Source organism: Pararge aegeria, chromosome 14 (genome assembly GCF_905163445.1).
Source record: "Pararge aegeria chromosome 14, ilParAegt1.1, whole genome shotgun sequence".
In the NCBI taxonomy this organism is placed as follows: Eukaryota; Metazoa; Arthropoda; class Insecta; order Lepidoptera; family Nymphalidae; genus Pararge; species Pararge aegeria.
This window is the reverse complement of record NC_053193.1, coordinates 5,747,626-5,760,450: the sequence shown is the minus strand read 5'-3', so window position 1 is coordinate 5,760,450 and position 12,825 is coordinate 5,747,626. Positions and strand designations below refer to the sequence as shown.

At 34.4% G+C, this 12,825-nt stretch overlaps 1 protein-coding gene across 2 annotated transcripts; it reads right to left on the bottom strand.

Annotated features, from left to right (window-relative positions):
- Nucleotides 1-14: 14 nt before the first annotated feature.
- On the bottom strand, nucleotides 15-4,938 carry LOC120629121 (soluble calcium-activated nucleotidase 1). Of its 2 annotated transcripts, XM_039897905.1 has the most exons (5): nucleotides 4,179-4,938; nucleotides 3,187-3,396; nucleotides 2,051-2,284; nucleotides 1,299-1,511; nucleotides 15-209 (listed from the first exon to the last, which is right to left on the bottom strand). In XM_039897905.1, the coding sequence occupies exons 1-4, from the start codon at nucleotides 4,710-4,712 to the stop codon at nucleotides 1,308-1,310; spliced, it is 1,182 nt and encodes a 393-aa protein (XP_039753839.1). In that variant the 5' UTR covers nucleotides 4,713-4,938; the 3' UTR covers nucleotides 15-209; nucleotides 1,299-1,307. The 2 variants fall into 2 exon arrangements, with proteins under 2 accessions (XP_039753839.1, XP_039753838.1); XM_039897904.1 differs by lacking the exon at nucleotides 15-209 and having other exon boundaries at nucleotides 246-1,511.
- Nucleotides 4,939-12,825: the final 7,887 nt, after the last annotated feature.

The window sequence follows — 12,825 nt, the reverse complement described above, 5'->3', positions numbered from 1 at the left end:
AAATTATATTGAAAATATTTATATGAGTTTTATTTCACACAACTGCAAAAAATATTGAATGAAATGTTTTGAATATGATTAAATGAAAACCTGAAACCTGATTAAATGCCCAAGAGTTCTCTGTGATGTTCCCTATGGCGTGTGGAGTCCACCAATCCGCACTGAGCCAGCGTGGTGGACTGCGGCCTAAACTCTTCACATCTGCTGGGCTGGTGAGGAGTTGATATAATGCAGATATAAACAAGTTTCATAACAAAAAGTTTATTATACATATTTACAAATTCACTACTATACGTATACACTAGTAAAAATTGTCTAAGAAATGTTTAATTTATTTACATTGAAATGACTGGAATCTTTTTATATTATGAACCAAAATACCACTTTTAGGATATCATAATAAAATATGGAACCCTCCGATATAGTAAAATAGAAATCAGATATTTATTATATATTTATAGTCTTATATCCATACAAATAAATAAAAGGGAAGTGTCTGTCTGTATTACTAATGAAGCGTATCTTATTAAGCATACTATGATAAATCTGGGGGTCATTCTGTTGATGTAACCTGAAATAGTCAGCTCGGAACAGTATGTTGGCTTATCCACATCTATTAAATAATATAGTTGAACGATTTGGAATGATGGAATCTTGTACCTTAATTTTCTTCCGATTTTCTCACTCTACCATGCAGTAATATTATAGACAAAATTCGTGTAAAAGTATATTATATAGTGTTAACTTTTGGCTGTTTTTCAGGGATACTTTGAGATAAGTTTTTTTTTTTTTTATAATAACTAACAATGTATAAAGTATATTTTTACACTGCACTAGGGTGAAAAATCAGAATAAGAATGGTTATTTAATCACGTCATGGAGTAACTCTCCACTGGAAACTGGAAACATCATTGGACATGTTTGCGAGGGGTTAGGAAATAGTTGGCTTGTCAATAATGTGATGTCTGGAATACACGTTTCGAATATACAGCCTAGGGTGATATTTCAGGGTGAACAAACAGAAAAACCCGATTATCTGAACATGAAGGTAACATTTAAAAAAAACCGCCTGTGTATTTGTTTCTATCTCCAGAACTGCCGTTCCGATTTCGATGATTCCAGCAGGCAGGTAGGTAAGCTTTGAAATTAATAGTCTAGGCCTTTCACTGCAAGAAAGGGTGAACCAATTTTGATGGAACTTTTCAGATAGGATGAGGACTATGAAAGCAATGTCCTAGATTACTTCATACCAAAGGAACTAAGTAAACATAAACTGCGCTCTCACAAACTCTTACTACCTAATTCATTCATATGAATTCAATTCCCTCATATTTAAGGTTTTCTATAAATGTATCTTCTTGTACTACTTTGCCATCGGTTCTAAATGCGGAAATGTATGTAGCCGTTTGCCCTTCAAACTCTGTGGTCTTCAAGGCGACTATGACTTCGTCATTTGTATCGGGAACAAACTTAAATGACGAGAAGCCAAATTTTGGTTCGTGTTTGGTGATCTGGAATAGAAATAGAAATCTCTTGTGAAACTCAGTTCTAATTTCTTATGAAATTTAAATCTTATATGCAGAAATGTGTTTAATATACTAATGCTAGCTGCGTCCCGCGGTATCGCCCGGGGTGGATAAGTTATTTGATTGCTTTGTTAGGATGTGACGGAAGGAAGATGATTGGCGTAAAAATATAAATGTTCCTGTAAAACAACCTTGGGCATTTGATGTTCTTCTAGCACCAATAGTAGCCTATATTACTCTCCGTCCTTCCAACTGACTCTCTGCCAAAAATCAAGTTGATTAGTCGCCGAGTTAGGGTGTGAAGTAAGGACAAACAAACACACTTTCTCATTTATAATATAACCAATAAAATATGGATTAATTGACTGTTATTTTAGTTTACAAATAAATAAACAAATTATTTATTTGGCCATGTTAATGAAATTACTTCTAGGGACCAAATAACAGATCACTTTCAAATCATCAAACTTGCCACAATGTAAAGTTCTGAGTCATAAAAACACAATTAAACTCGTTGAACTTACCTCTATAGCTTGAATGTTGCTAAAACTGTTATCAGCTGTGATCAAATAATTACATCCCATCACTTCATCCTTCGTTTCGTTGTACGCTTCATGACTACATCGCCGCGGTAGAAAGTGCCACTTCTGTGTAATGTGTGACCATACACCAGATTCGTGGATCATATAGCCTGGCCATTCTATGCCAATAGCCCTTCTTATAGATTTGAATTCTCGCACCCAGCCCAAGTGCTGTACCTAAATAAAAGAGAATCCAAGAAAATTAATAGTAACAGTACGCCTTAAGCCAGATCGGTTTAACGTCAACGGTTACTCTATCTGTTGTGGTTAAACTTAAATGTGATCATCATGACATGATTATTAATTTGTAGTAAATAACAAGGTTTTTTTGTTGAATGAAGATATTTCAAAATAAAATTATGACACAAGAACAGTAAAATTGTAATAATAATATCACTTATTTGCCAGAATGTTTGTACAGTATTGAGAAAGTAGTACAGTTGGTTCAAAGTCAGTAATACTGTGCGAAAAGTTTATGTTTAGTAATTTAATTATTGATAATGCCAGTTAAATGTAATATGGCATTTATCTTTTAATCATCATTTGTAACTAATAAAATCAAAAAATAACTGAGGAGACCTTCATGTATTGTATGTATAGCACTAGTTGTTGGTAGTAAGGTAACTAACATATTTTACTAAATACCTTTTATCTTCATATATAATTAAAATTTGAAATATAGATAGTCAAATATGATAAATTTGATGGAGTTATAAAATTCAAACTATTTGTCTACATTATCTTTTTATTCAAGTCCTTTGAAACAGTTTACTTTGATGGTTAAAAAGTATTAAACAGTGTAAGCAAACTGTTCGTAATTTTTGCCAAGTTTTGATAGAAATATTAAGTAAGGTGCTATTACAGGATTTTCTGTGTAAAATTTGGTCAAGATTGTTATAGCAGCTGAGCCAAAGATAGAAAACAAAGAAACAAATTGAGGCAATTATAAAATTTGTAAGGATTTCTCATCATCATCTCATCAACCCATTACCTGCCCACTATAGAGCCCACAATGAGAAGGGGTTACTGGAGATCTTGTTTGGATTAATATCAAAATCATGCATCAATTAAAAACATACCTCTCCATGCATATTAACAGCTTTTATCCACATAGGGTCATAACTCTGGAAGTCGCCCCCAGCAGTGGTCCACTCTTTGCCCATTGAACCAACATATAACACCTTATCTTTAACAGTTGCCCATTCAATCTTAAAACCTTTCTCATTATGTCCATTACCATCCGATAATATCACCCAGGGCACAACTTTGTTGTTGATTATTTCAAAAATCTGTAAAACACAACTACGTTGTAATACATCAGAAGACTTTTTCATTAGCCTCAATTATCTAGCACTGCTTGTTTCAGGCCTATCAGTTATAGTGATCCTAAACTCTCCACATCTTTAATGATTGACTGTTGGAATGGTAGATGGCTCTAAGTGCTCTTTAAGGAAGGGTAAAGATCAAATTTGGGTATTAGTTATAGTTTTGCCATGTAACAATCAATCTAGTTTAAACTTTGACAAAAGTCTCACAGGGCATAAAACATTGTTGATTCGAAAAATATCGAGATACAAATGTATAATTTTTTTTTCTAAAGAACTGTCTTCCTAAAAAAACATTGTTAGGAAGGCACTCCTTCTAACTAATATTGCTTCATCATGTCAACCAATCGATGTCCACTTCGGGTTGCCATTCCAGCACCTTAAGACCCCAACGTCCATCGGTTTTCCTATGTGCCCTGCCCATTGCCACTTCAGCTTCGCGACTTGCTGAGCTTTGTTAGTATCTCTAGTTCTTCTACGGATCTCCTCATTTCTGATTTGATCACGTAGAAATACTCCTAGCATAGCTCTCTTCATCGCCCACTGAGTAACTCTGAGCCTTCTTATAAGGCCCATAGTACTATTAGTACTGTACACAGTGTTTATTAAAAGGAAAAAATCCTCCTCCTATACAAGATACATATTATTTTGGTAGTCAGTGCTTTTGAGTATGTGTGATATGCATAAATTATTGTCTACAAATAAAATTCTATGGATAAAATAGCATATACAAATAATATAATTACCATGCCTGAGCGGTCATCAAAGGTAAGCAATCTTCCATCAAACACAATAAGCTCCGACAGCTCCATTCCTCGACCTTTGTGTGAATAGGTTGATGACAGCATTGTTGTAGGTCTAGTGTCCCATAACACAGTTGCATACTGCTTCACAGTGTCGTAGCTCAAGAAACCCTTTTTTAAATAACTTATAAACGTATGCGGCTTGTCGCTTTTAGATTTCGTGTCTAAGTCCGCTACAATAGCTATTCTGTACGTTATAACATCTCCAGCACGAAATGGTTTCGATAATGGAAACGTGGTATTGTATTGCCGCGTCGGTACTATCCATCTATACTTCGTGTCCGTATTACTAGTACACCAATTGTAATAGAAGAATATCGCAAGGCACACAGCAGTCACGACGATAAGAAATAGAAATTGAGGTTGTATTCTCACTGTATTCCCAACTCTGTACGTGGCAGGAGTCCGCAGCGCTTTACGCCAATCTCGAAGGCTACCTTGCATTTTATGATCTTCTAATTCGTAATAATCATACATAACTTATTAACGATACATTAGCTCGTTATTGATTCCATTAAAATGCTGACTAACATCTAATATTAAATATTGATTATTTAGCAAATACGTAAACTACTAGACTTATCTTGATCTAACACTATATTGAATGAGGTACTGGGTGACTTTCTTAGTGAGAAAATTATAAAATTATTGATCATTTTTGGTGGAAACTTAAAGTTTTTATCTAATCACAGCTGCTGCGGAACAAATTTTTAGATGTCACTAATTGTCAAATGTCAATGTAACAAGCTCATCATCATATGACACGGAACGTCAGTGGAAATGATACAGATGATATTTTATCAACAGACTAAAACAGACTATGTATTTATTGCCTTAATACGTTAGATGACGCCCGGCGGTTGGTTGGTTTTTTTACATTGCCGAGTAAACGTGTCATCACGTTTACTCGGCAATGTAAAAAAAAAAAATTAATAAAAAAAAGATATGTGATATTTTTGTAGGCTTTTATTTATTATATCAAGCGTGGTTGTGAAACCTACGATATTTTCAATTAGTTAAAATTGGTTGCCTGTAAAGTCGGTATACGGGCGAAAGTTTTACGTAACAACGACTTAGAGTGGTAAAATAATTTTAATGTGAATATTCATTCGTATAGTAGGAAGAAGGATGAAATAATAGTAACAATTTAAAACATTTATTTATACAAAGAATTATATTTAAAACATTAATTTATACAAAGAATCTCGCACTGAATTTCATATTAACAAAATTTTATTTTTACCTTTACACATACATACGTATTTATATACAAATATACATACAATAACTTGCAATACATTTGCGTACAATGAAACAGCGTTTACTACAAAGGGACGCGTGCCTTTCACTTTTTATGTCTGTCTCTCTCGCTCTTAGGCGGGCTAACCATGCCCGAGTGGAAGGGACGCGTGCCTCTCACTCGCTCTCATTGTGAGCGCATAACGTGAGCGGAGCGTAACGCAGTTTCTTGAAGTGTCACCCGGCAAACCAATTTATAAGACGTTGTCACGTCAAAAAAATCTTTATGGTTTTATAGCAATATTATTATTTTAAATCACAAACTGAACAGTAGTCCGATTCCCCATTCTAAAGTCTAAGGTGTTAAATAGAAGGCATTTACTTTCACTGCTTAACATTTACCTTCCTCGGACATCCTGTAAAAAAAACGTAATCGAAATAAATTTGACCTACAGCGGGCTCGTTTGAATAATACAATTATTCAGTTCCTAACCAATTTCTGTTTTGCTTTTCTCTTCTATTTCAATAGTGATGCGCTTAGGTGGTTTAAAAAGTAAGACATTTCTAAAATAGCAATGCTTAAATGACGGCCAAGTGGCGCAGTGGGCAGCGACCCTACTTTCTGAGTCCAAGGCCGTGGGTTCGATTCCCACAGCTGGAAAATGTTTGTTTGATGAGCATGAATGTTCTTCAGTGTCTGGGTGTTTATATGTATTTTATAAGTATTTATGTATATTATTCATAAAAATATTCATCAGTCATCTTAGTACTCATAACACTACGCCTACTTTTGGGCTAGATGGCGATGTGTGTGTGTCGTAGTATATCTATCTATCTATCTATTAAATACCGAAAATGTTTTGTTAATTATAACACGAAGAAGAATAACTATTTACTTAAAATTGTCTTTCTGCTGCCTGTCCGTATTTATATTTTGTTTAACCTAGTTAATCGCACGAGCCTAGTTAGTAAACGAAATGAGTTAGAGATCTGAAGTACAAATTTTGTTTTAACATCTTATGCGATCTACAGTCATTATAAAAATTGTGTATATTTTCTCACATTGAAATGTTGGTATGTCATTGTGGTATGTGCTCAGTGTCTACAATCTAAAACTCATTGATACAAATATTTTTTTTTGTTTATTGTTCATCAGAACAAGGGGTTTATTAAAATACAAAAAAGGGGCGATGCAACCGCAGGTACACCACTACAGAAAAAATATTTTCTATCGTGAAAGAGCTAACATCGTTTATAGTATCCGTTTATAATTATTCATTAACACTCTCACTTGTATGAAGCTATTAAGTGCTTTAAGATAAAATTAACTTTTAACCTTTTGAACTTCGTGCGTAGTGGATTATTGATGTAGGATCTAGTGTATGTATTCTCCGCTTTAATTTGTATTTATATAATAAATTAGTCTTCATAATAGTTGACGCAAGTACCTATACCATTATAAAAATTAAAAAAATATATTTTAAAGAATATGAACTTTTAGAAACAGTATCAAATAAGTGTACCCACCATGTAAACAATATTTCTTAGCGCCAGCTATAAAAATAAAACATATCGAAATTGCCTCAAGATCTTTTTTCCAGGGAGAGTTGCATCTTGAATAGAAAAAAAAAATTTAATGTTATATTATATACACTATGTGGATATTTTTACAAGACCAGTTGATGTCGTTATATTTGAAAATGGAAATTGAATTAATTAATTTTCGAATTTTACTGTCTATTAGTTTCAAGTATGGGTCTCTGGGAAGTGAGTATCCAGTATGTTTTGAACCTAATTATTCGTATGTTGGAATTTTAGTAGGTAGGTTTTTTGGTAGGTAAGAAAACACGCGATATTTTCAGCAAGAAGCTTGAAATTTTCACTTCTTATGAGAGAACATTGTCTTTAGTGTATGTACATCCTGTATTTGTAACAAATCGATAGCATATAAAATTATGTTTTGTAACTCTAATTTTAGATAGGTATTAAAAGCTTAATTTGTAGATACGAGTACGGAATGAGTAGGTACATAAGTGCAAAATTAATGAATATGGTACCTACTCACGAAATGATTTAAAGACGAAATGATAATTGGATATCGTAGTCGATTTCACGATTTCTAAGAATCAAAGAAACCTACTTAGTTCAAAGTAAGGCGACTTTTATGACCTAGTTAATAAAAAAAGGAAATGTCAAATCTTTCAATAGGTACAATATCATCGTTTCAGAAAATCTGAGCGAAAATGCTGAAGTAAAGTAAAATAGATAAAAAATAATACCGATACTACGCGACGTGCCTATCATAATGATCGGTCCTTTTACAAATGTTCTGTGGTATTTGGAGTTCGTTGCGTTCGCATTTATTTCGATAGCGTTTTTCTGGTTCATTTTATACTTGGCGAAGATAAATTACGTGTCATATAATATGCGGTACGACTTCCGCCAAAAGTGAGTTATTAATTTTATAAGTTAATATTAGTGCGTTGTGTGGCCTTGTGGTGACGGCAGATCAGAATATAGCTGTCACCACCCCTACTTTTCCCGCGGGTGTAGTTCGAGGCGACCAAAGGCCCATCCAGATGAGGACTGTTATTATACCGGATGTTTGGTGCATCGTGTGCCAAATCGAATCTGATGATTGGAGGGGTCTTTGGCTATCTCTTCAGCCCTCGTAAAAAAATCTTGCTCAAACGGTTTTTTTTATACTGATTTTAAATTGTTTTTTTAAAAATTGTAAAAATTCTACATTTAAATTTTAATAAAAAATAAAGTTGTTAAGTATTAATTAATTTTCTTTTTAATCTTTAATTTGTAACGTTTTACGCTTCTTTTGAAACTAGAATTACACGCCAGCAACATCTAGTTTTTGTTTTACAGCCCCGCAAAGTTTTTTTTACGTAAAAAAATAAGCTTGAACGTCAACTTTCGGTTTTAATAAAAAAAAAACTAAAAGTGATCATGTTCTTCCAATTTTTTTAAAACATCTCTGGACTGTCCCCTTTCTAATGGTGTGCAATATGCCATGAAAAGTAATTAGTAACATCACTAATTTTCAAATTTTCTAAACTTAGTCACAATTTTCTAATATTCAACAGATGAAAGAAAAACAAGTTTTTGCGTAAATAAAACTCACAAGCAGGTAAAATTTTTAAATTTCGTAGGTTTTACTTGAAATAAAAATAATACATTGCATTTGAAACATTTATTTCATAATTTTTACAAATTCTGCTCAAATTGTTCACCCCTGTTTCGAATGCAGGCCCGACATCTTTGACGTATTGTTACAGTTGTTTGCACGCAAAACGCTCAAGCGGGCGCCGCGTTGCGGATACACTTTCTATTTGAAAGAATTACATAAAATTTCGCGATCACAATCTCGACAGCTGTGATGAGCTGTCTTGAGCTTATTTAATTTGTAATCCGATACTTTTGTATAAGTTTCAAAGGTGTTAATTATCGAGTTGATGTTTTTATTAACTGTTGGTCTATTTTGTTCGTTTGTAAAAAGATATAAGTACCAAAACATCGTGTTGATGTGAAAAAAAAATGTGTTTAATTTCTTTAGGTTATACCTATTCATACACTTGTTATTAATTTAGAAGGTTAACCTGCACGTTAATAACGTCTTTTTAATTTTTTTTATTAAGTACGTCCTCTCGTAGAGAAGCAATTTCAGAAAAGGGGGATTTGGTAAATAAGCTGAAGCTAGTGTAAAAATAAATCTAATAAAACTTACTCTGAAATTATAAAACTTTACAGTTTTTTTAAAACCACGTTAGGTATTCTATGCCTATTATAAAGCACCACTACATCTGTTAAAGAGAAGGTTAATACATAACTTCACTTTTACTTATTATTTGCCAACTCAGCTCGAAGTTTTCATAATCTTCTCAAATGTTTCAGGCATGTAATATTTATATCAATATCCACAATCTGCTTGGTACAGGTCTTATGAGGAAAGGATTTAAATCTTCGACACTCGAAGCTGCTCGTGTTCGCATTGACTTTATGTTAATGATTTAGATATAGGTATATACTCGTATATTTAGTTCGTAGTCTTTGACTGCCTCATTTTCCAGTTCGTCTGTTTGACTGCAGATCAGACAATGAATAGTATAATAATAGTATTGGGTTTTCTATCAAGAAATTCTTAGCACCAGTCCGGAGTTTGGAAATTGGCGGTGATTCACCCCCGTGCGTCAGAGAGCACGTAAAGCTGTCGGTCTTGCGGCTGATTTCTTTCCGGTCGTGTCTGATAGACCGTCCCATCGGACTATTAACGGTGTTTGCGTTTACTCTTGAAAATCTCTCTGGAAACTTTGGAAAATCTCTCTGGAGACTGTCAACCATAGCCGAAGTGGGTCAGGGAAACGGTGTACGTGTAAAACAGTTACACGTACACCGTAGAGTGCCAAGCTATCTCTTAAAAACACATCGAATACAATTTTTGTTTTCGCTTCGATTATTATTTATTGTAGCAGAAAGTAGTCCCGCGTTATATCAAATATCTGACACGCAACGGAAATGAGAGTTCGTTTCGTAACCGTAGCCGGGAATTCAATATGACTTGTAAAAAATTCACCTATCTGCCTTTGGATGGTAATTACTAGATAGTTAGGTATTTTATTTAATTGATACCTTTATTTTATCGTAACGGATATTCGAATGTAATCTCGGGTTGTTTTCTTTTTTTAAATTCCACTACGCCTAAGCCTTTGACTTCAGGCTTTCCTGGTAGATATGCATTCTAAGATGGTAGCGGGGTAACCTGTTAAAAGTATAATAGTAAGTTCAGTCACTTGAAACTTGAGTATTTTTTCTGGCAAGTTGCCAACCGGACATGTTCATATAAAATGCATAATTTTGCAGCGACGTTTGAATACTCATTGCAATTTGATATGGAGATGAGTCGTCTGTCAGCAACTTTCAGAAAAAACATCGGGGCCTGAGCAAAGTTTTTTAGCATTTTAAACTACATCAGTTAGCTTGTTATGGCCGTATTACCATGCCAACTACATAATATGTTTTAAAATTATACTTATTTCCATATATTTTTATGAAATTCAAATGAAACGACCAAAATTCTGCGCTACATCAGTTTGAAAGGTAATATCAGTATAACCTGAACCGTCATGTCATCGTTATTAAATTCAGGCTTTATTTCAAACTGGTTGCTCTTACCTCGGAACTACCATTACACAAAAAAACATTTCGATCTCTCGCTCTGTAAAAAATAAGAAAGAAATATATCCCTGGGAAACTGTATATTTTTCTGGCTCAATAGTAGCCTATTTTCTATTCAAGACTTTAATCTATATCTGCCTTCGCATTATAGATTTTAAATAATATTATTTATTTCAAGTATGTAGTCTTATCTCTTTTGATAATTCCAGTCTATGCTTTTGTTCAGTCAAGCCTTTGTGTAAAAAAATTATGTAAGAGGATCAATATATTATAGTTTAAAAAAACTGCTACAGACAAAAACTTAGCAAGCAACTCATGACTTTCGATTACGTATCAACAGGTAAAAGTGCAATATTTAAGCATTTACAAAAAAGTCTCACAAAATTAGCATCAGCTTACATTAACAGTAACTAAGACTCGGGGTGCATAAAATTCGGAGCGACACACGTATTCTATGCACGTGCTGGGACGCAAAAATAAACATTCGGCCACTAAACCTGTTTCCATTGTTTAGTTCCGTAACATAACAAAGAAGAAAAACTAAAACTACTAAACAATAACGACTTTTTTATCTTTCTTAATTTTAAAGGAAAGAAAGAATAGAAAGGCAGAAAATACATTTATTCATGCTAAGTGTTACAAATAGTAACTCTTGTATTAATATAGAAACAGAATGTCGGTCTGTAACACCAGCAAAAAAGGGTGCACAGCTCAGTGCATCAGCTCAGTGCAGTGCAGATGCATTATAAGTACATGGCGCTGTTTTATCGGATCTACAATATCCCTTCGCAATATTTCAAATGTAGTTATTTTAGAAGTATGTGATAAACAGTAAATTTCATATAGATCTGCAGATGAGTTTCGAAGTCACACTACGGAATTCTTCAAACAATGACCGCAAATCTATCGTTTCTGCTGTCCACGCTTTTTATTTAAATATTTTTTTATTTTATTCACACTGTTATTAATTTATATTTATAAAATTTTCTAACACTATTCTTAATTTAAATTTATTAAAATTTATTTTCTATTTCTTAGTTCGGTTTTCTATAAAAAGCGTGTTTTTTAGCTTTTTTTAAACTATTATTTTTAATAAGTTAATTATTAAAAAATTATTGTGGTAAATATCGTCACGGATTATTGTAGCAGTGAGGATTTAATTCTCGTACGAAATTCGTGCTTCTGGGCACAACGCGAACGTGCGTCAACAGATCGGGGTAAGATTCGTTCTACTCGGTCAACGGGTCAACAAACGTGTTCGCTTCTTTGTTTCAGCCGTCTATTTGCGCATCACCCGTGTTTGCTTTGGGGGGCTAAGTGAAATGGGGCGGATGCGTTAATTGACAAAAGCTCTTAAGGAGATGAACGATGGACACCGCTGCATTTCGATTATATCGACGAATTTTTGACGACCTCCCTGGCGTGGCGTTGAGCGCTGTGGTTTTAAGTGGGAGGTCCCCCCTTTAATGGTAAGTGGAAAAGTCGCTTATAAACAGAGCAAGACTTCACAGGTAATGCGAGCAACCGGCAACCACAGCCTTCAGACCGGAACACACCATTTTTTTTTAGCTTAGCCTCAGAAATAAGCATGACGATAGAACTTCCCCCGACGAGATCTGTCACAAAAAGCTCCTGCTCAACTACTACTTAACCACTCATATTATTACAGTTACTTATATACCAGTGCCTCATTGGTCCAGCATTCAACTGGGGCTGGGCCGAAATTCGGTTTTTCTGTTTAGAAAGGAATTCTGAGCTGTCCAACCAAATGGTAGGACAGCTCTTATGTTGTAATGCTGGGCAGACAAGCAAATGGTAGTAGTATCACATTGGACGCTGCTGTCCGTTCTCCGAAATATTCCTTTAGTTGCCTCGTACGACGCCCGCGGGATTTGGAGGGGTGGTGCTGGTGACCTATCTATTCTGATCTGCCGTCACCACAAGGCACAACATGCAATAAGTTAAAGCCCAACAACTCGAGTTTGAGGAGCGTGATGGGTCCATGTTCTATAACCCACTCCTCTATGAGTATGGAGCCTGTGTCCAGCACAAGGCCATGTATAAGTTTGGAACGATGATGATGACACATTGATAAACCAGTGAGACCGAAAAAAGGGTTTAAGTGTAGCTTTAAGTACCTACGTATCACCCTTCCTGATTGGTATCA